This window comes from Eretmochelys imbricata, chromosome 9 (assembly GCF_965152235.1).
Source record: "Eretmochelys imbricata isolate rEreImb1 chromosome 9, rEreImb1.hap1, whole genome shotgun sequence".
NCBI classification, from domain to species: domain Eukaryota; kingdom Metazoa; phylum Chordata; order Testudines; family Cheloniidae; genus Eretmochelys; species Eretmochelys imbricata.
The window spans coordinates 81,935,138-81,959,473 of NC_135580.1; the positions used below are offsets into that span (position 1 = coordinate 81,935,138).

General features: G+C 45.2%; 1 protein-coding gene across 1 annotated transcript in view; it reads left to right on the plus strand.

The window, feature by feature from the left end:
* The window catches only part of SLC16A2 (solute carrier family 16 member 2), an 84,258-nt gene that overhangs the window by 55,044 nt on the left and 4,878 nt on the right, over positions 1–24,336 (plus strand). The window contains exons 3-5 of the mRNA XM_077826673.1: positions 11,348–11,492; positions 21,752–22,214; positions 23,637–23,780. Of these exons, the coding sequence (XP_077682799.1) occupies positions 11,348–11,492; positions 21,752–22,214; positions 23,637–23,780 (752 nt within the window). The remainder of the gene's footprint in view (positions 1–11,347; positions 11,493–21,751; positions 22,215–23,636; positions 23,781–24,336) is intronic.

The following is a 24,336-nucleotide window of genomic DNA, read 5'->3' on the forward strand; positions in this document are numbered from 1 at the left end:
CACTGGCCACTGTCGGAAGACAGAATACTGGGCTAGATGGACCTTTGGTCTGACCCAGTAGGGCCATTCTCATGTTCTTATGTTTAGTTTGACAGTTGTTAGCTAAACAAAGGCATTTTATGGTTGGTGAATTTTGATGCCTCATTCTCCAGTCCAGAAGTTCCAAGTTATATGAGATCCCAGGCCCACTTTGTGCCCTGATCTCTATAACGATATAATTAATAAGTTGTTGGAGTTCCATCTTTCTTCCTTAGAGTTCTCTGTGTTTAAACACCAGCATAAGAGCTGGCTAATATCTCCAGAGGAAAAGTACATGGCTTAGGTAAGTGCAGGAACGAACTAGTGGTTAGACTTCATCATGTGCACTGTGCAATTGCTGGGAGATACAGTTTTTAATGGTATTCAAGCAGAGCTGTGGGGGAGGGTCATGGGAGAGCCAGGCAAAAACATCAGTTTTGAAAGCTAAGCAAGTTTGGCTGGAATGTGATTAGAAATGCAATGGGTTCTTTTGAAGATCCACTTTTCAGCCATATGTGTAGCTGCTGAGCTGGCGTTGATGAAGGCTGCTCTTTCCTCCCAGAACACTGGGATGGGACAGGAATACGCAAGTAGGAGAGGAGGGATGGGCTTATGGTTGGGGTTCTAGGCTGGGACTTCGGAGACTGAAGTTCAGTTCCAAGCTCTGCTACAGACTTTGGCTATGTCTACCCTACTGCGGTAAGTCAACCCACGCTACGCAACTCCAGATACATAAATAACATAGCTGGAGTCGACGTACCTTAGGTTGAATTACCACGGGGGGTCGACGGGAGAAAATCTCCCATCGACTTACCTTACTCTTCTCGTCGGGGGTAGAGTACAGGGGTCGACTGGAGAGCAATCTGCCGTCGATTTGGCAGGTCTTTACTAGACCCGCTAAGTCAACCGCCGGTAGATCGATCTCAGAGCGTGGATCCCTGCCATAGTGTAGACTTGCCCGCACTGTGTAACTTGGGGCAGGTCACTTGGTTTCTCTGTGCCTCAGATAATAGCACTGCCCTACCTCACATGAGGATGAACGCATTAAAGACTGTGCTTAGATACTCTAGTAATGGGGCCACTTTAGATAGGTGAGACCCTCTGTTGAGGGGATACATTCAGACTCTAGTTATAATGGGGCCACTTGTTGTGTCTCACTGTGTTTGCTGATCCAGGAATAAAATAGTCTCTGTGTCTGCCGCCTTCTTGACTTCCATGGAGAAGTAATTTTAAAAGGGCCCAAGTATGGGAGGCCTATTTATCCACCTTTAACCCTTAAAAGTGCACAGGGAATATTTGGTAGGAAGCGGGGGAAATGCATGAGAAATTAGAGTTGCAAATGGTATACAGCTGTTCCACCACCCGTGCCCAGTAAATACAGAAGCCCTTCACTATGCAACAAGGGAGAGGATGATCCACTGTTGTACAAAGAAGGGGATTTTAACAGCTGCAGAAGTATCACAACGCTCACTGCTGAAATGCAGAGGTCAACTGAATAAAAATGTGTGATGGGCACACAAGTGTTGAGCTCAGTAGATGACCATCATTACTAGCTGGGAGGTGATGATACAATGCAGTCTCCTATGATAGCATAGGATGACCAGATGGGCATTGCACCCAGGAAATCATGTAGCCATCCTCATTGTTTGCCAGATATATGTGTAGTTGCAGTGCTGATCACTGGTTCGGTGGTCATGTGCACATGGCCAGTATAACATCATCTTGAGTTTTTGTAGCTTGCACATTTTTTCCCCTGACCATATTGTCCAAGTTGTTTCTTTATTGCACTTGCAATTTGTGCCATAGGTAAGGCTTTCAGGTGTAGAATACCAGCAGTCCTTCATTTCCTCCCTTTTCCTACTGGTTCTTCAGATTTGATTGTATCCATCTGTTCCAGCAAGGCCGCGAGCTACCATACAGTGGTAGCATTAAGTACCAGCAAGGATTCTGGTAATTCTCCAGCAGAGTCTCAGTGTGTGTGTCTGTCTGTCTGTCTCTCTCTCCTCCCCTCCCCTCGCCCCCACCCACTATGAGGAGAGAAACAGATGTGGTTAGTCACACTGAGTTAAAAAATGGATGCACTCCTGAACTTGGAAGAAGTTTGAATGCAGACCCAAGCTTTGCACATCAGGTCCAAATAGAAAACACACAAGAACAGCAATACTGGGTCAGTGGTCCATCTAGCCCAGTATCCTGTCTTTCGACAGTGGCTAGTGCCAGATGCTTCAGAGGGAATGAGCAGAACAGGCAGTTATCAAATGATTGGTTCCCTGCCGTCCAGTCCCAGCTTCTGGCAGTTGGAGATTGAGGGACACTCAGAGCATAGGGTTGCATCTCTGACCATCTTGGCTAATAGCCATTGATGGACCTATCCACCATGAACTTATCTGTTTCTTTTCAAACCCAGTTATGCTTTTGGTCTTCACAACATCCCCTGGCAATGAGTTCCGCAGGTTGACTGTCCATTGTGTGATGAAGTACTTCCTTATATTTGTTTTAACCCTGCTGGCTATTAATTTCAGTGAGTGCCCCCGAGTTCATGTGTTATGTGAAGGGCTGAATAATACTTCCGTATTCACTTTCTCGACAGGATTCAGGATTTTATAGACCTCTATCACATCCCCCTATAGTTGTCTCTTTTCTTAGATGAACGTTCCCAGTCTTTTTAATCTCGCCTCGTACCGAAGCTATTCCATGTCCTTAATCATTTTTGTTGCCCTTCTTGGTATTTTTTCCAGTTTAATATATCACTGTTAAGATGGGGCAATCAGAACTGCATGCAATATTCAAGATGTGGGCGTAACAGGGAGTTACATAGTGGCATTATGATATTCTTTGTCTTGTTATCTCATACATGCTGGGCCTTGTTACCATGGGGTGCAAAGAGATCAGTCTAAGCTTTCAGGATCCTTTCGGACCCAGGCTTTGTACGTCAGGTCCATCTCTGCATTGAGAATGTCCTGAAAGGAAAAGCCCACTCTAGTCAAGACACGGTGCTGCTGTTTCAAACTGCAGCTTCTGATTAGGGCTATGTTTGGAGCCCTGTTAAATGGTTTTAGTGATTTCTAGTGCTAGAACCAGATTGACAGCTCTAGAGATGGAAGCCACATAACATGTACTGCATAGGCAGCAGGGGCAGGAGGGAGGCCTCTAGGACTGAGAGTTCACTCTTCATTGCCCGATTTGGTCCTTCACCCACCTACTGAGACTGCCAACCCATATGGCCAGTTAGTGCCAAAGGGTGGGGTTGGATTTGACGATGTCTGCTAGAAACTGGACTGAGTTCCTCCAATTCAGTGGTTCACAACCCACAGGCTGCTTGCGGCCCAATCAGCACACAGCTGCAGCACATGTGACATCCTCAGGGCAATTCAAGTAGTATGTATATCATGTGGATGCAGCCCGCATAACACACACAGTGCTGCATATGTGGCCCACAATGGTAAATGGGTTGAGAACCGCGGCTCTATTTCATTTCATAGAGGCCACCAAGCAGCCAGCAGAGTGCTGCTACTTTGGGTTATGACTTCTTGGGGCTGGCTACAGGTGAAAAGGTCTGTCCAGATCTCATTACCAGTGCCTTGAACTGCCAGCTTTCCTTCATAAATTAAAGTACAGATAACCTCATATATTGAAACCTGTGTCTACAAGAGTTTCTTTTCCCTGATATTTGTTGCTGTTGCTGTCACCAGTTTGATTACATCAGGAGCAGCAATGATGAGAGCACCAGTGTAGGCATAATTCCAAGTGATTGTTGGCCTTCAGCACCGTGTCCTCCTCTTACTCTGCAGAGAGCAGGTCTACATGACACAGCACCTAAAACATTGACAGCTGCCAGCATCTTCTGAACGCTAGCCTTCCCACCCTGTCTACCCATGGTGGTTCTGCACTGATGGAGGTAAAAGTGGGAAATTTTAGGACAAGCTTTTCAAGCTTGGGACAAGCTTTCAAGCTTTCAAGCTGAAGTCACCTACCAATTCTTGAGCAGTCTCCCATGCTATGGTCAGAAAAGGAGGTCTCTTCCCTTTGTTTTTCTGGAGATTCATTTATAATGAATAAAAAGACTAGATTTAGTGTACCCCATGGTTAGTATTAATGATGTTTTTCTGAAAGCTTTGTGAACAATGAGCTCAATACCAGAGGGAATTTGGATCGTTGTCTGTAAATGACTGCAATATTTTTCCTTTGTTTCCTGTCCTGGAAAAATCATTTAAGACTAATTTTCTGTTGTGCAACTTACTAGTCTTGCCTGTGCCTGTTGCAGTTCCATTCCTGGAAGCAAGAGCTGTTACATTATTGAAAGCCTGATTCAATTAAGTCAGAAAATGGGGGGACGTGCACCTTTTTAAAAAGTGGTTTTCCCTTTTGGAATAGATAGTTAGAAAGAAATGGAGAAGAAACTACGTGCCCTCCCTATCATGTGATTTAGAAATCCCCTGCAGATTTAACCTGCGGAGCAAGCTTTGCCTTTTGCTGTAGCAGATTTCTCTTGACCGTTAGCTCCCTGTCTCCTGGAGAAGAATGGATTTTGTGATTCCTGTTAGCAAACGTTTCAAACACAAACATTCAGATCCTGTTGGAAACCACCTTCTTGATCATCAGTCCCAGGAATGGTTGGACCCTGGAGACTGAGCTCACCTCTCACGTTGAGGGGTGTTTACCTCAGGTCAGGATTGAGTCATGTAGGCATGTGGGGTGGGGGGGGGAAGCTTTCATGTGCACTGCTTGTCCTGTACCTTGCCTGCTGCCGTGCACCCCATTCAATTGCTCACTGCAGATTTTCTGCGTTCCCCTGGGCTCTGATGATGATGCTCTGTTGTTTGCACCCTGCACTGGGTCCATTTCCCACTCCATTCCTATTAGCGTCGACATGGGGAGGAGCTTTTTGGAAGCTGTTGATGCCCTGTTGGCTGCTGCATTGCCATTCTGTGGTTTGACATGCAAGAGGGCCACTGGTGGGACTGTTTCCATTGCAGTGTTCTGTATTATGCTGCCCTCTTTCCGGATTGTTGGAGGATATCCCCACGTGTTCCTTCTCCAGCTCCATATTCGGGAGAGATCTCATCTGGGCGCGCTGTGATTTACCCACCAAACACCCTGAGCATCAATCTAAGACCATCCCACCTGCTGTGGAGAAAGTTTTGTGCTGTGATTTGCCCTCATGGGCAGCCCCAACCAGCTATCCACATTCTCTTGCTGCTGTTCGCTTTCCCCCTGTAGGTGATTTTTGCCAATCATTAACCTGGACAAAGCAGCAGGCATCTTTAGCAAGGTAACTTTTCAAAGAATTCAGACTTTGGTACTCTTTTTTAATGAAAGTCACCCCCCACATGGCTGCTGGTTTATTATCCTCCAGTGGAAACTATTGTGGCTGTTGAGTAAGAACGTACAGCCGCAATTTGCTTTGCATGTAATTTGATACCAGAGGCATCGACACATAGCCAGCAATTAGAACATGACAATATGTTGGTTGCTGACTCTACCAGCTGCAGTGTTGCCAAGCCCACATGTTAAAAATGTGAGTTGGTCCCCAAAAGATCATTTGATTGGCTTAATTTTTTTGTGTGAGAATTTTTGTATTGGTTGCAAAGGCATCTTTTTGTCTGGGGAAGAGGCAGATTTTGACCGAAAATCTTCATCAGGAAAACACATGCTAGGCCTCGTTCTCAATCAGTGTTGGGGATCAGACTAGAAACCATCAGGATACTTTGTTTAATGAACTTGCATCCACGTGCAACGAACACTCCGTTTCAGCTCTTTTGTATCTATTCCATTGCATCTGAAAGGCCAAGGGACACAAATGAAAACGTCTTAATATATTGAAATTACCTTTGTATTCTCATAAAGCGTGTCCCGTGTCACACAGGGGGCTTTGCAAGGACACGACAGCTTACAAGGTTCTGCCTGTCAGTAGAGCATTGTTCTCTCCACTGCCTTCATGCGCACACTTTGGTAATATTAGTCTTGTTTTCAGAATCGCACAGGGTGTCTGTTGGACTTGGAAGATTCTGAATGCCTACCAGTCAAGCCTTTCTTCTCTCCAAAGGCTGACTCCAAAATAAACCCATTTACCATTTATTCCAGTAAATGTTTGAGCCTGAAAGGCCTTGAGACTGATCCAGTCTTAACCCAATTCCTGTCCAGATTTTGCACAATACTTAAATAAATTCCAATCTAGCTTTAAATTGGGTTTTGTCCAATTTTTGTACAACATACTTTATGCTCCACTGGAACATGCTATGTTGATAAGATTCCATTAGGGTCCTGAGGATTGTGTTTATTTTACATATATTACCTGATGGATTTTGGGGGTGGAGTAGGAACTAGAGGCCTAATCCAAAACTCACTGAAGTCAAAAGCAAGACTCCTATTGACTTGGGGGGGGGGGGGGGCGGCGGGGGTCTGGATCACGTTCTAAATTCACTAAGATTCTTGAGAGCTGCCAAGTGAAATCCTGGCCCATGCAGCGGACTAATAGATCCCAGTCTAGTGCCCACTGAAGTGCAGGATGAATTTCCTGTTAATGGTGCTACATGGGTCCCACAGAGATCAGCATTTCTAGGCTATGATGACCCAGAGGACCAGAACAGCTAAGACTCCGTGAGAAGCTTAATTCCATTGTGGAGAGTTTAAGATGGATTTCCAACAGTCAGTTCTGCTTTAGCTCGTACAGTAATGATAATGGACAGATACAAACACAGCACAAGAGCTGGTTTAGTGACATTCTGACAGTTGTGTTACTAAACAATGTGCTGGACACTTTTTTTTTTAACTAATTTTTTTCATCATCTTTGACCTTTCACTGTGACTATCCTCTGACCTCTTGCTGAAATTAATAAGGCAAAACCGCCTCAGTTGTTGGACCCAATAGCCATCTTCAATTCAGTTGTTGCCTATCACAATGAAGGGCTCAGCTCTACTTCTCCGCTCCTGTGCATACCAGTCCTGTGACTCTAAAATATAAGACCGGTTTCAGAGTAGCAGCCGTGTTAGTCTGTATTCGCAAAAAGAAAAGGAGTACTTGTGGCACCTTAGAGACTAACCAATTTATTTGAGCATAAGCTGAGTGAGCTGTAGCTCACGAAAGCTTATGCTCAAATAAATTTGTTAGTCTCTAAGGTGCCACAGGTACTCCTTTTCTTTTTGTAAAATACAAGAGTTAACTATTCATCCACTTGTCCCTATCCTCATTTGGTGTTAAACACAAACCAGCATTAAATAGGCCTCAGGATTGGGAGCCAGCAACTTCTCGTGTTCTACTCCCAGCGGTGTCTTTATGATCTTGGACAAGGCACTTAACCAGTCTCTCCCTCACATTCCATGTCTGTGGAACTGAGATAGCAACAACACTTCCCTGCTTCACAGGGACGTCGTAAGCATTACCTAGTTAATATTTGTAAAGCACTTCGAAAACAAAAAGCACCCTGGACGTGTTAATTATTATTATTACCTATTTTATCTCACTGTTATGTCAGAACACTATTTTTTTCCACTGCATATGGTAAGCAGTTTCTCTAAGGTGGAGTAATAGAGTAGGGGAATTTTTTGTTACAAATCTAGTATAAATTTTAGTTAATGCCTCCCTTCACAAGTTACAATTTTTAGAAGTTCAAAGCTGAAGCTGCTGATTCTCCTGGTTGAGGTTTGTTTTGAGCTGGCCATGTGAGTCTGAATTTTGAGCAGGATTTTTATACCAGTTACGCATGTATAAATCTGGAGTAATTGAGATCAGAATCTGGCCTATTTAAATGTAATACCTGGTTTTCTGCTTGCATTTCCATGTTTCTCAGATTAATTTCCCATAATAACCACATCTCTCAGCAAACTTCAAACATGATGGGGCTGTCAAATGTTTTACTGGCTTGGCTTAAATAGAGGGAACATTTCCTGAAATATATTCTCCAATTTAATGAGTCTTTTTCATTCTGGCTCTTCCCCTCTGGCCCTCCCACCCTTTTCGTGGTTGTTTTGGATAGCTCTTTGGAATGATGCCGTCTAATCCTATTAGAAGTACATTCGTTACACTGTGCACCTTGTTTATAGCCAAGAGTATTGGCTATAGAGGGAGATCTCTCCTTCACTCTCTCTCTCTCTCTCTCTCTCTCTCTTTAATTTTGTTTTGTTCCAGTGCCAGATGGGAGTATTTTCAGGCTGAAGTGAGTCCTAGAGAATTCCTGCTGTGCCTCAGTTATTCTTCCCTTAAAGGATTTTTCCTCTATCTCAATTTATTGTCAGAACACTTTTTTGAATAAAATGGTTGTTAAAAACTTATCATTTGAAAAGGCCAGCTGTTCTCAGGTCCCGAGAGTGCCTCTTTGTGTCGAGCTTTTTAGGAAAGAGGAAGAGGATTGTTTGGGGGGGGGAGTCTGGGAGGGGCGGCGCTATCTTTAACTTTCTTTTTGTAGGGACCTGGTTATTTTCGGAAGCTTTCTCAGCTATAGAAGGACCAGTTGTATTGTACTTCTTTGGGTTCAGTTGTATGCCGGGATGAAAAGATTTGCAGAGCCCTCACTGCAGGTGCAAGCAAATCCTTACCTGCTGAATACTTGCTGAAGTTTGGCTTGGAGTGTAACTGGGACCACTTGTGTAGGGGAAGTTTCTTGTTTAGTGTCACAGTCTTAAAAGTTGCACTGTGGAGTCTGGTGCCCAGAAGTACATGACTCTGGAAGCTGCAATAAAGAAGCTTATTTCCACCAGTGCAAACCACGGTGATTTATAAGAGAGATCTTTCAGTAGTTTTAAGACCTATATTGCTGCATGCTATCATGATAATGGACACTACCCTGCATTCAGATATGGATATATGGAAGGTACTCAAAACTGTGCACTTACTGAGTTTCTGTGGTACTCAGGAAAGATCATTCTACGGCTGTTGATCAAATACTACAGTTCAGCATTGTGGAAATTCTTTATTTTCTCTTAAGAACACTTAAGAAATTCCATTTAAAAATATTAACAATACAAAGTTAAGCACTCAGAAGTCCGAAAATGGCAGTGTTGTGCGCACAACCTTAAGTTTGCCCCTTTGTGCAGCTACTAGATCTCCTTAGCTGGTGTCAACTGGTGTCAGTACATTGAAGGAAATTGAGCTACACCAATTTATACCAGCTGAAGATCTGGCCTGTTGTCTCTAATTACATAATTGCACATTGTATTGTCTCTCTTCTTTGGCAGGACCCCTGCCTCATTCATTATACAGGTTGGCCAATGAATGAGGTAGGGGTCGGTGCAGAGACTACTGGAAAGGAGACCACACGGTCAGCAATTAAAACTGTAATTTCTTATGTCTGTTTTGAACAGCTGTTTAGCTCATTGCACACCATCTGACCTGAACGTCGAACCAGGCAGAGGTGCTGCAGAAAGAGTGGCATGTGATTATGTAAATAAAGACTGTCATAATTCACAGCCATAAGGTGTCCTAAATTAAAACTAATTTGCTCTTTTGAGTGCTTTATTTCACAGCCTTGTTGTTGTTTTATGGAATAAGGCATATAATATCAACCTGATTTCTGACTAATTTTGTATCCCATAATACTTCTTTTGATAGGTAATTCTATAAATAAGAGCAGCCATCTGCGTTTACACTACCTAGAATAAAATACCAACGGTTTTCAATCCTTATGCATAAGCTAGTCATCAGCTGAGGTCCAAAAGAAACTCCCCTCTCCTGACCAAGGAGTGCAAATATTATACAGTTATGTGCATTATGGAGGGGACTTGCATCTCCCGCTACATCATCCTGCATTTTCCAGTGGCCACTGATCTGTGCCAGAGTGGCAGTTTCTATATTCTCTTCCTTCTATCCTCAGAAAGAACTCTGTGCTCCAGACAGGAGACCTCCTCATACAAGGGTTAATGTATTCTGCAGTGCATCTCTTGTTTGGTTCTCCTCACCATTTATGGATGGAGGTTTTTTTAATAGGTAGCCTTTCTATATCTTCTCTTTTAAAGAAAGGATGGGTTTAAAGAGACCTTTAAAGACATCAAACCTGACAGGCCCAAAATCTTTTTTCAGCAGCAAAACCTTTTTTTAAAAAAAAATTGTAATTTCCTCCAGATTTGTGTAAAGAAAGATGGAAAATAAAAGGCCTTCCAACAGGGCATGTGAGGCAGTGTTAAATCCTAGGTCATCATGGTCCTGGTCCAAAGTGTACTGAAGTCACTGGAAAAATGCCCATTGATGCCAGTGGGCTTTGGATCATACCCCTGACTAAAGTCTTTCCTATGTAATCAGGGGCGTTGGATTTGTTTTGTGATAATGGTCTTGTTCACACATCTTATATGGCTTTGTGCAGGTACTGTACATCGCCTTGTCTAAAACAAGGTGCATTCCTTGGAAGAAAACACTGGCAAAAGATTTGTCAGTGAGCACAGCCCCAGACCATATGTATGTGTGGTCTGTTTATTACTCTTGGACCAAGCCAACATCTCTTGGTGGGGCTCAGACCTTTTTCTCTTAAGTTTTGCCATTTTTCTGTTTTTTTGTATCTGGTTGATGTGTCATTTGAGTATCATTAATTATTTACTAGCTTATGTTGTTTAGAAAATTGATGTTTGCTGTAATTAATATCTCTCAGTTGTTCTATGTAGGGTACATATTGTTGCTGGAGTAGGAAAGAACATTGCAATTAAAAGCCATCTGCAGTGACTTCAGAAAACCCTTATGTCCAGGAGGGAAGTTTAGAAATCTCTGGCCCTTTAGGAAAATGAGTATTGATGGATAGTAACTGTAGCTAAAATATAGGGCTGAAAGCCCTCTGCCTTCAAGAAGGTTCCTAGGAGTTGAGGGTGCTTAGTACCTCAGGATACCAAGCCTGTAAGTGTCAGAGACTAGGAAGATCTGATGTTCTCTCCTGGGTCTACGTGGTTTTTCTTACCAGTCCAGAATATTTTACGGACAGAAGTCATAGCAGTGGAGACATCAGTATAGTGACTACAAGACAGGCTAGATAAATGGAGAGGAATCTGGGTTGCCTTACTAGAATACATAAACCCAGCAGAGGTGGATACAGCGTAAACCTAGGCACACCTCCCTCACACAAACACCTACTTGTTCTATCCACACAACAGGTACAATGAGGTCAATGACAGTGCAAAGCTCTGTACATGCCAGGCTAGCATGCCTCAGCTATGGCCAAAAGAGACCATGTCTCTTGAGAGAGCAGTGCAAGGATTGGCTGGCTGTGCAATGGAGATAGGCCACTCTACTGAGACTATCAACAAAATCCCCCTCCCCCCCTCCACTGCCATCTGCATTGGTCTCTCTTTCATTGGCATATTGTTTCCAAAGCAGTTGCTGATCTTCACCTCCCTTTGTTTCTCTTCCTAGCGCTGGTTGGAGCTCTGGCCATGGGGATGATTTTCTTCTGCTCGCCTATTGTGAGTATCTTCACCGACCGGATTGGCTGCAGGACGACAGCAGCCTCGGGGGCAGCCATCGCTTTTATTGGACTCCTTTCCAGCTCTTTTACGAAGTAAGGCTGAAACTTGCTTTAGGTGGCATGTAACTTTCTGGCAAGCTTTTGTTGTTGACAAATCCGGTGCTAGTTTATTGCTGCCTTTTGGCAAGGATCAGGTGTAGTGGAAGAGGGTGCTCTCCCTGCGCTTGCCACAGCCTGCCTGCACACAGGGAGTTACTGTCCAAATTTAATCCCCCTTCCTGAAGTTTTTCTTTCTTTGTCTTAATGAGACACAAACCTTAGCCTGAATGTCTTTGGAACTTGGCTGTGCCCAGGATTTCTCCCTGCAGGTCTGCTCCTACGTCTCTCCTCTATCACAGGTTCTCAGCCTTTTATGCTCCTGAATTGGAATGTGAGACCTTCTGGTCTGACTTGCAGAATGTCAGCAGAACAGCTTTGCACCTCCACGCGTGGTGCTAGAACCTGAGGTACTGTCACAATCAGTTTAAAGGGGGACACTGTCAGATTCAAAATCGTATTTCAAAAAAATTGACCTTGGATACTAAAAGTGAATTAATGTTTAAAATCAAACCTGACCCCAAGTATGGCTGAAAGTGACTGGCTTCCACTGGAGCATAAAAAAATGGAGATGTCCAGAGACTGAAGCCTGTCTTTTTATCACCAGTCACAATGGACTCACAAACTGAATTTGCCTGGGGTTTTGGCTATATGCAGTAGAAGGAAAATCAGGAATGTAAATGTGTTCTGAAGCAGAACATATTAGTCCATTGGAATGTCTTTGTGTCTGCAACATGCTGCTTTAAAAAACACAGTATTATTCATTTTTTCAGTGCTTGTAAACTTCTGTGGATTTCTGTTAGGGCTTGATTTCATTAACATAAAAATGTTAACAAGCTTTGATGGTACATTATACTGCTTCAGCATCACAGATTTTCAGTTTGTTTGTGTGTGAGAGGGTGATTGATTATATATTAACAATTTTTGCATGGGTTTGTTTTCAGTTTTAATTAAAACACTCCCTGTAACTGTTTAAAACCATACTGATGTGAAAGGAGGTGACTTGTCTGCAGCATTCCACTTCACCACTCCCTTAGTGGGAACCCTTGACAGGAGGGGGCAATGAAGATAGTTGAGGCTCAGAGCAGCTGCTTTTGTGCCCAACTCTTCAATCTCCTTTCTGTTTTGGCATGGGAAAGGACCCCAGTGGTCTCCCCAAGGAGACCCTTGAAACAGACATTTTAATAAGAGGGGAGAGATCTCAATGGGAAATTATGTCACGCAATCTAAGTACATCAGGGGGCCATGTGCAGTTCAGGCATTGAATGTACAAGTGGAGGCATACACTGCTGGCTTCCTAAACAGCACCAGACAGTGGAGTCCAGGCAGCACATGTTGCCAGAAGTTCAGTGGCTGTTTGGTCCTAGATCAGTGCATGGAGTAATTTTGGCCTGAATTTTATCCATTTGTTGATATTCCCCAAATCCTGCCCATAACTTGGTTTTCTACTAGCATGCTCCTGTTATGTGCATGTACGTTTTACTGTGTGGAATCGGAACTGCTTCATAGTGTGTCATAGAGCCTGTTAATCACTGAATAATAGAGGCCTTGTCTACACTGGCAAGTTTCTGTGCAGTAAAGCAGCTTTCTGCGGTGTAACTCTGGAGGTGTACACACTGCCAAGCCACTTAGTGTGCAGAAACTGCACGGTTTCAGTGCTATAAAAAAACCAACACCTCAACAAGAGGCACACAGCTTTCTGCGCTGGGGCTACAGCACCGTGGAGCCAGTATAGACACCTTCGTCAATTATAGCGCTGCAACTGGCCTCTGGGAAGGGTCCCACAATGCCTGTTCTTGCCTCTCTGGTCATCGGTTTGAATTCTACTGCTCTGCCCCCAGGTGACCAATCGTGAGCCCCACCCCTTAAATTCTTTGGGAATTTTGAAAGTCCCCTTCCTGTTTGCTCGGTGATGGGTGCAGTGGTCTCAGCGCATCTTTCCAGGTGGCCAGGCCTGCTCCACGCACCAGGCGATCCCCCGCTTGGAGCAGTGCTGAGCTGCTAGACCTCATCGGCATTTGGGGAGAGGAGGCTGTCCAGTCCCAGCTGCACTCCAGCCGTAGGAATGATACCACCTACGGACAGATTTCATGATGCATGACAGAAAGGGGCCATGACCGGGACACACTGCAGTGCAGCGTCAAAGTGAAGGAGCTGCGGAACACCCACCACAAGGCACGGGAGGCAAACCACCCATCCGGTGCTGCGCCCATAAGCTGCCAGCTCTACCAAGAGCTGGACACAATACTCGGTGGCGACCCCATCTCCACTGTGAAGGCCCCTGTGGATACTTCAGTGGCTCACGTGCCAGTCAAGAGTGGACCAACCCAGGAGGAGGAAATCTTGGACGAGGATGTGGAGGGGGACCCAGAGGCAGATAACGACTTGGAGGTCAGAGAGGCATGCAGCCAGGAGCTCTTCCCTACCCTGGAGGAGGCTAGCCAGTCACAGCAGTTGGAGCTTGGCAAAGCGCAAACAAAAGAGGAGGCCCCTGGTAAGTGGCTTTGATTTTAGGAATTGCTGAAGCTTTGATTTTGGGAATTGTTGGGGGCAGGAGGGTTGCAGAAAGCAGGCTTGTGTCTGTATGATGCGTGTACCACCACATGCCTAGTCTCAGCGGCAGAACAGGGTGTTGATTGACTCCCTCACTTCATGGCAATCTGCCTTGGAGATCTCCACGAAACTCTCATGGAAATACTGGGCAATCCGCTGCTGCACGTTCTTTGGCAGAGCTGCCTTGTTTCTTACCCCATCAAGGGTATCTTTCCCACACTACTTTGCCGTCACTGGGGGGGACCATTGTTGCATGCAGGCGAGCCACATAAGGGCCAGGTCGGAAGTCGCAGTCTTGGAGAAGACCTTCCCTTGATTCCCTGCTCACCCTCCACAGCGAGAGATCTTCCATAACGAACACAGCCTGTGGAAAATGTGGGAACAGGAATGATTATAAGCCCCCCCCGTAAAGTGCTGGCTCTCCCCAAGAGCCATGTGCCCAGTGTACAGTACGGTCCTAGAGTACTGGTTTCCCCTGTGACAGGTATGTGAATAGCGGCTGTGTTTTAAATCACTGAATCAGTGGTCTGTGTTGCAAACAATACTGCTTCTGTAAAACGTTGCATTTTGGCTTCAGAGATATGACCTAGGGAGCCCAGCTCCCTCTTTGTTATCGCCGGCTGAATGGCTGCACAGAGTTAGAAAGCGGCCACGAAAAACATGATGACTCTGCAGCTTAAAAACAAGAATTGAAGGAGTGGCGGGACAGCGAGAAGAGGGACCGAAAGGAGAACACGGCGCGCCAGAACAAAGCCACAGAGCGGCTCTTAAACATTATGGATTGCCAAACGGACACACTCCAGGTGCTACTAGCACTGCAAACCGAGCAGTTCTGCATCAGCCCTCCCCTGCAGCCGCTGTTGCAAAACTCTTTCCCATGCGCCCCCCAGACACCGCCAACACACTTATCAACCTCCTGGCTCCAGTCTGTACCCCCTGCATTCCACTCCTGCCCCGTCGCAGTCCAGCCCTGGGGACTCCCAGCACCCACTGCACTCAGCACCCGTCCCTCTGCAGTTTAGCCTTGCTGAAGAACAGTACCCATTTCACTGTACTCCAGAGGACAAGATTGCGTATGATACCTGGACATACACAAATCTTTAACCATCCTGGGACCCCACCTCCTCCTAGGACCTTCTCTTCCCCCACAGTGCTGATGTGTTTTTTCTGTTTGTGTCTCTCCTGTGGTGGTTGTTTTTTAATAAAATAATGGTTTTGGTTTGAAAGCAATCTTTATTCCATTAATTGAAAGCAAACAGAACCCTGCAAAGCAACAGGCAATTTTCTTAAACCTTCACAGTGCCTTGTCTGCACCAATCACAGTCACCTCCTAGCATTACAAGCACCTCACTCCCGAGCATAGCAACAGTTAGTGGTTTTCAGCTTCAAATTGCTGCCTCAAGGAATCCCTAATCAGTATGGCCCCATGTTGCGACCCTCTAATAGCCCTGGTCTCTGGCTGTTCAAATTCAGCCTCCAGGCACTAAACCTTAGCAGTCCAGCCCTACGTGAAGCTTTCACCCTTTCCTTCACAAATATTATGGAGCGTACAGCACATATAAGCTATATAGGCTATAAGCATAGGAATATTGTCATTGGCCAAGTCCAGCCTCCCATATAGGCAGCGCCAGCAGGCCTCTAAATGGCCAGAAGCACAGTCAACAGTCATTCTGCACCTGCTCAGTCTGTTGTTGAACCGCTCTTTGCTGCTGTCAAGGTGCCCGGTGTACGGCTTCATAAGCCATGGCTTTAAGGGGTAGGCAGGGTCTCCCAGGATCACAATGGGCATTTTGACTTCCCCTACAGTGATCTTCTGGTCCAGGAAGAAAGTTCCTGCTTCCAGCTTCCTGAACAGGCCAGTGTTCCGAAAGATGAGTGCCTCATGCACCTTTCTGGACCAGCCTTCGTTAATGTCCGTGAAACGCCTACAGTGATCCACAAGCTCCTGGAGAACCATTGAGAAATACCCCTTCCGATTAATTTACTCAGTGGCTAGGTGGTCTGGTGCCAGAATTGGAATGTGCATGCCATCTATCGCCCCTCCACAGTTAGGGAAGCCCAACTGTGCAAAGCCATCCACAATGTCACACACCTTTCCCAGAGTCACAGTCTTTCGGAGCAGCATGCGATTTAATGGCCCTGTATGCTTCCGTCAACACGAGTCCAATGGTCCACTTTCCCACTCTGAACTGGTTAGCAACCGATGCTAACCAGCTTCCACAGTGCAATCGCCATGTGCTTCTCCAGTGACAGAGCAGCTCTCGTTCTCGTGTCCTTGCACTGCAGGGCTGGGGGAAGCTCATCACACAGTCCCATAAATGTGGCTTTCCTCATCCAAAAGTTCTGCAGCCACGACTTGTCATCCCAGACGTACATGACAGTGTGATCCCACCACTAAGTATGTTTCCCAAGCCCAAAAACGGCATGCCACTGTAGTCAGCACCTCCATGAATGCCACAAGCAATCTCGTGTTGCACCGACTACATGTAGCAATATCAATGTCAAACTCCTCTTGCCTTTGTAGTTTAAGAAATAACTCCACTACCACTCATGACATGACATGCAGCATATTGGTCAGCAGTGCAGGATCTATTCCTGCAGACCAAAGACGACGAGCACGCAGTACACAAACCATTGAAAGATGGCGCCAAATGCGGATGGAAGGGGATTACTGGGATGCGAAGCAATGCATCACAGGGCATTGGGACAGGACCCAGGATGTCCTGCGACCCCCTCTGCCTTCCCACAACTCTTAGCGGCAGAAGAGGAAGAGATGCTCTGTGGGATAGCTGCCCAGAGTGCACCGCTCTGAATGTAAGTGCTGCAAATGTGAACACGCTATTGCGCAGGCAGCTGACAGTGTGAACACACAACAGCGGTTTCCCTTCAGCGCTCTCTGAGCAGCAATGTAACTCCGCCAGTGTAGACCTACCCAGAAATTCTCTCTGGGAGCATAAGCACCTTTGCTACCCAAAACTACCTTGTGACACTAAGGCTAGAACTTGGATCTGCCTGCTCTAGAAGGATGAGCTGCTGCCTCTTGATATGGAAAACACCGAAAGACCAGTCTACTGGAAACATTGTGTGTGTGTGTGTGTGTGTGTATTTTATTTATTTATATTCTGGTGTGCGTATGTGTACGTACGTGTACACACACACACACATTACAAGAGCCTGATAAATCCTATGGGGAATGCTGTATATAAATTCATGGCAGTGGAATAAATAGAACTGAAGTGCAGTTGTGGATAGCTTCAGAGAGATACAGCATTTTACCCCATCATCTCTTTTCCTCCCAAGTACTTCTACAAAAGTTTCAGACTTTTTTCCCTTCGCCGATAAAATGTTCGTACAAAGCAAAGCAACTCTTCAGAGTAGGCTGTTTTTAGTTTGGGGTTTTTAAAAGAAAAACAAAGAGGTTCTTTCCGTTAGGAGCACTTCAAAGGTGAAATGCATATTTCCTGCTTTCTCACTGGTGGTTTAAATTCCTTCAGATATCTTGTAAGGATAAAATTAAAGCCTTCTATAGCTGTGTCGCAGGGAGGGGGCCCTTTTTGTTGGACTGCCTTAGGCAATGTCGAACAGAAGTCAGGGGAAGAGTGGTGCAGTTTAGCAGTTTCCATGTGCTCCATCAGGATTGTAAAGTCCAGTTCTGAAATTTGGAACTACCAGCTTCCACTCTCCCCTAACAAGGGATTTTTTAATATAGCCACACCGCACAGTTTCAGGTGACACATGTTGTAGATTATACGCACATACTGCAGTTACTACACTGAAACAGACCAATGGTCAGTCTGCTGTAGAATCACAGAAACTGGAAACAGTGAAGAGCTGCTAGACCATCTGCCTTTCAATGCAGAATTGTTCCCTATAGTGCTTCATTCAGGCTGGTTTTAAATGCCCCAAATAATGGGGGTGGCAGGGGGCTTCCATCACTATGGCAATGTCTTTGACTGTGGGCAGTGTCCTATGTTAGTTCAGAGGAAGGTGTTTAAAAACTCTGTAATGCATAAAACTGTGCAATACTAGGGTGGTTTTCACTTTGTTTTGGTACTCAAAGCAGAGAGGAGAATCAGGATTGAGCTGATTTCATAAATCAGACCCAAACCTCCCCTTTTTGCAGATCTTAGTTTTCTGCATGGAAAGAGACCCACTCCTCTTCCCCTTAGCAGCCCTAGGGAATGAATGTACCAGTCACTTGCTATCACACCTCCTTGCTGAGCAAGCCGAAACGTTACTGGGATGAGTTTTAATTCTGTGATCTGTTTCTCAGGCTGTACAAGAGGGAAGGAGGGAGGACAGTCCTCACAATCAGATGGTAAAGAGGGACAGGCAGAGGGATAGGATCAAAAAGGAATTGACTCAAACCTTGGTTCATCCCTCAAGCCAGAACTTATTAACATTTAGGGAACATCGTGTTCCCTTCCCCCCCACCCCCCATTTCCATGGGCCTCTGCATTTCCTGGTTCCCTCTAATGAAAAATCAGTGCTGGGATAAGAGTTTCAACATTAGGGATGGGCCTGAACTAGCATGCCAATTCTGAACACCTATGAACATGGGTGGTGGTTCAGCATCTGGATCCAAATTTTTCTTGTGCCCCTACCTGGGCTAATCTAAAATGCCAGATCCAAACATCCCTGAATTTTAAAGTGTTTGAAATCCTAGTCCCTAATTTTGCAGTTTGAGTCTATTTCTGTCTGGGGCCACATACTTGGGAGTTCTACATGAAAACTGTTAAATAAACCGTGATTTCAAAGAAAAGCTTTGGGAGGTTGCTTTAATTGTCAGGGTTTTCTTCCCTGTTCCATCCCAGTAGCTGGCATACATCGTGGCAGTAATAGTAGTGGAGACTTTCAATTATGTCTTTCAACCAGCATTGTTACACTATTAATTAGCGGGAGGCTGCTGCGGCTCTAATGGGCTCTCAAGATGAGATAAACATCGGCTGTGTTTAATCTTCTTTTTATTCAATCTTAGCTGGATTTTGTTAAGCAAAGGCAGGAAACAATAGAATCAGAAACATTTAATATTTCAGTGGGCTTTCCCCTTCCATAGATCAGGCCTCACCCAGAGCCCTTCTCTCCCTAATTTCTGCCCTTCTGTGGGCTGTTCGGTTTGGAGGTGTTCTGGAAGGGACAGATTTCCCTAGAGAGAGAGAGACACCCTTTTTCTACCCAGCTTGTACCCCTTCTCTTCCCCTTAGGCCTCTACATTTCAGTGATCTCCTCTGAACAGAGGATGGGTTATCAACATTGCTCCTATCTCAGCCAGCAGGATCTCTGCTGCTGGGCCAGGTGACCAGCTCTTTCCTCACAGCTGAGCAGCCTATGCAATACCACTGCATTGCTGTGAGCCCAGGGAATGAGAGATCAACCTTTGAATCAGACCGGGGTGGGTTAGCGTGGGAGCACTTTATTCCCACCAGGGTCACCAATCTCTCCCTTCTCATCCTCTCCCTCCGCTGCCCGGTATGTGCATGGTGAAATAATCATGCGATGTCTGCAGCAAAGTCTTTCATGTCAAATGGTTTCTCCACTAGTGTGTTTTAGAAATGGAATTTTTGCCCTGTGCTGTTACTGTTTCCTTTCATCATAAATATTGATAATCCAGTGAGGGATTAAATCATGGTTGACGGTTTTTATTTTAGAGGATGGCTTTTTGGTGGGTTTTTTGTTGTTGTTTGTTTTTTTTACTGTTGCTATGGTAACTCCAGAGCATTTTCTTTAGTGCTTCCCATTTTTTTGTCAAGAAATCTTCTTCTCTCTTGCTTTCTGTGGCTGCTGCTCTTCCTTCTAAAATGTTTTCTTGTTGAGCAGTTAGGCAGGTTTCTGATAAAGGGTGAATGCAAGTGTCACATGTTGTCATTGAGCGGATTCTCCTTGTAATGTCATTTTGCCTTGAGTGCCTTCCATCCCAAAGGACCCCAGAAGCACAGACTGTCTGTACCTGCCAAGAACTACCTGCAGAGCCAGACACTTCTCTGTAGGAATAGAAACACAGTCTTTGGTACCAAAATCCCAGGCCTCTACCACATGGGCTAAAGGAGAGCTCTTTCAGTTGGGAGTTGTAAGTCTGGGGCAGCCACTAGAGAGAGAGAAATTATTGTAAATACTAAGCTGGTGAAATATACCCCACTTCTAAAATGCAACCCGTCTGAGGAGGACAGCAGCCAGCTCACAGCAAGGAGTTGGAAAGAAAAGTCCTGGACAAGGATCCAGAGGCAAGCCCCTGTTCCGACAAATCATTCTAGAGGATATTTTAACACCTTTGCAGAGCAGACAGGATCTGTGGTTTTAACATCTCCACTCCTTCCAAACATGAAACTTGCTCCAGAGCTAGAAACCATTTTATCTCAGCTAAGACTGCCAGCAGTGGATAATTTTGGATTATGAGAGTGGTAGGGAAACCAGATGTCCTTCTAATGTCTGTATTCCACTTTAAATGGCTCAATCCCAGACTGCAGCGGCATTTGTGTGTTTTGTCAGAGCTTTGTCCCTGAAGCAGTTGTGTGAAGGGTAAGGGAATGGCTATGAAATTATTACTCATCAGTGCACCCTACTTCTGAGGTTTCTCTGATGTGGTTTGGCTTTGGAGGAGCTTGAAATTTGGCTTTCGTGAACGGTGGTTTGTCTTTGAGTAAGTTAGTGTAGCAATCACGGTCTGCTGCACAAGATGAGGAGACAGACTTGTAATAGAATTAATGATATACTTGTAAATATTCTCTGACTTCCTGTTGCTCTGTTTCTTCTGAGCTGGAATCTCCTCACCTGCTTTATTACTAGCAATTGGAGTTTTTAAAAATTTAATAAACTTTTATCCCAAGGGATCCCCAAGGACTTGACACATGGTCTGTAGGGCAATCATTTCACTCCCTACTAACATGCAGCCACCTCTGGAGTGGGTTACAGCAGCTGCGTAATAGCTCACAATAAAACTTCAGGGCAGAATTGAAGAAAACAATATCCAGTTGAAATTACCAGAGGATTTTAGAGTGTAGAACTGGAATTTGGGCAGCAATGCTCATGTTCTGTTCTTGAAGCAAGTGCTAGAGGCTCTTTAACCATTAGAGGTCAGGGCCTCCTTTTTTTAAATTGGAGCTGGTTGAAAATTTTCAGCTGGAACTGGGTCTTTTTATGGAAAACCGAATCTTTGTCTCAATGAAATTTTTTGCAAAAAGTTTCTTCTTTCCATGGAAAATTATTTGTTTTTTTAAAAAAACAGATGTCTGGAAATTACAATATTCCAATTCAGATATGCTGCCACGGTGCCTCATGGGAGTTGCACCAAATATCAGAGGGTTGTATCATGTTGATTCTGAAGAAGTGAGTTTTTTACCCACAAAAGCTTATGCCCAAATAAATCTGTTAGTCCTTAAGATGCCACCAGACTCCTCATTGTTTTTATGGGACTTGTAGTTCAGTTGGTACATGGGACCATTCTCCTCCAAAGCCAGACTTCATCTCCCTGAGATGTAATGGGCCATCTGTAAAATGGGGATAAACCTTGCTTTGTCTGTCTAGATTATGAACTCTTCAGGGCAGCAACTGTCTGTTCCTATGTATCTGTACAGTGCCCAGGACAAAATAGGACCTGATCTTGACTAGAGACTCTAGGCTCTACTGGAAGATAAATAATACACAGTAATATCTGTTACTCTTTGCAATTTTAACCAAGGTGTTTTTTGGTTTTTTTTTGCCAATAGGTCCCTTGAAGTCCGCTATTTCACCTATGGAATCCTCTTTGGATGCGGCAGTTCCTTTGCTTTCCAGCCCTCCCTGGTCATCCTCGGCCACTACTTCAAACGCCGTCTAGGCTTGGCAAACGGCGTCGTGGCTGGAGGGAGCTGCCTCTTCTCAATATTCCTTCCCTTCTTTTTGAAAACAATCGGGAGCACCATCGGGCTAGCTCACACTTTCCAAGTCCTCAGCGCCTTTATGTTCATCCAGATTCTCTTGTCTCTGACTTTCCGGCCCATCTTGCCACCATCTTGTGACTCTTGCCATGATAGACAAGATAAACTGGCCAGCCGGAACATGAAACAGCAGTGCGGGTCTCAGATGCGGAAGTATTTCAACATGAGGGTTTTCCGGAGACAGACGTACCGAATTTGGGCTTTTGGGATTGCGACAGCTGTCCTGGGATACTTTGTACCTTACGTGCATCTGGTGAGAACATTCTAGGGGTGATAGAGGTGACCGCATGTGTGGGAGGGGAGAATTATTTGTATCTCTATCTTTTTCTAGCAGGTCTCCTCCTCAAGTGTAGGCCCTTGCCCCACCCCACATCTTGGCTGTGCTCTGAGTGCTGTTGATGGGCTCCAGTAGGAGCCTCATCTCCAGTACTCAGCAGGAGGGAGCATCACCACAATGTGTGGGAGATGCAAGGGGATGAGGGGAGAGACTAAGAATATTGCTCCTTCCTAGAGATTCTAAGGTGGTGGGTGCCATGCTGAAGGACCATTCCATAGCTCAGACAGGTGGCTTGATAGCCCCCTGAGCTATGAACAATCACACCCAAGCATGTTTCCAGCTAAAAAGTCCCATTGATTAAAGTGCTGTAATTGCATGTAGTGCTTCACAAAGCCTCTGACGGTACATGGCCCTTGCTCCAAAGAGCTTCCACTCCACCACAGGGAAGTCCAATAGAGGCTCAAAATGGAGGGAGCTATGGGGAGGCATTATGGGTGAGAAGGTCAGGACAGGGAGGCTTCAGGTAAGAAATGGGTTTTGCGGAGGAGTGGGAGGACGCTTGGCACATGTGAAGTGGGATGATTTTTGAAAAACATGAGAGGGATGGGCCACGCTGACAACTGAGGAGCAAAGAGAGCAGGGAAGTGAGAGGTGAAGGAGGACACAGGATGAGAGGAAAACAGGAATGGATGGAGCTGCGGATAGTCTTGATGATAAGAGGGTGGAGTGCGATGCAGAAGCTTCTCTTTGAACAGAAATAGTGAGAGGCAGGAGCTAGCTTTGGAGTGTTTCACAAATAGAGCATTCTGATTGGCTGAGCCTCCCCATGGACTTCATCTGTGTAGTAAGTCGTGGCAGGTAGGACAATTACCGCATGCCATTGAAGTGGACTTTGGAGGCGTGAGGCTGAGGGACTTTAAGCCCTTGAGTGCTGAGGTTAGAGCACTTGCTGCAGTTTATGAGAATAGGTTACCAAACTGACCCATTTGGCTCAAGCAGAGAACCACCTAGGAAATGTAAGAGCCACCACGTAATACATAACTTAGGGCCGTGCTGTTACCTTTGTGGAATTGAAGCCATAAGAAGCCGTGAGGGAAATAGGTCTGTGCAGTTACTGGACATCACTGATAAGGTGGGCGATGCTGGTAGCCTGTTACGTAAGGGCTGCCATTATGTTTGGTGCCCTACAGTGGATCTAGCATTATGCAGCCATTCTCTCATACCAATTAATCCCTTGAGGGGAATTCTATACATGGTTATAATTAGTACACAGAAATAGACCTTCCTCTTAGAGATTCCTGTTTTAATGTTTGACAGTCCCAGCAAGTCCATTTTTGGTGTGTGCAATTAATAGGTTTGTTGAGGATTAATGTCCTTATTTTCCTCCCTGCCCCCTAGATAAAGTATGTGGAGGAGGAGTTTAAGGAAAACAAAAAAGAATGGATTCTCTTGGTTTGCCTTGGAGCCACGTCAGGGCTTGGGCGCTTGGTTTCTGGCCGGATTGGTGACTGTATTCCTGGACTGAAAAAGATTTTCTTGCAGGTATGCTATGCCTAATCCTCATAAAAGTGCATGCTAAGAATGATCGTTTTACTACCATGGGATGATTTGTCCATACAAATATCAGTACTCTGCACTTAGCACCTTTCATCCGGGGATCTCAGAGTGATTTACAAACAATTAACCCTCCCAACCCCTCGAGAGGTAGAGAAATATTATTAAATCCATTTTACAGAAGGGTCAGTTGAGGCATAGAGAAGTTAAGTGATTTACCCAGGATCTTGCAGCACCTCTTTGACAGAGCTAGGACTAGAACTCAGGGAGTCCTGACTCCTAGCATCTTTCCCTGACCACTAGACACACTGCCTTCCTCTCTGGATTTTGTGAGCAGACCGTTGAAATCAAGTGGCTGATCCATCAGATAGCCCTTCTCAAGGCTTCTTAGAAGGTCCTTCTCAAGGTTTTGGGTGTAGTGGCTCTCCAAGGAAAAACAGAGGATCCCAGGGCACCATTGGGTTGACAGTAGGGGGTAACACTGGTGTCCTGCTCTGTATTCCTTATCATAATTAAAAAAAAAAACAAAAACAAAAAAAAAACC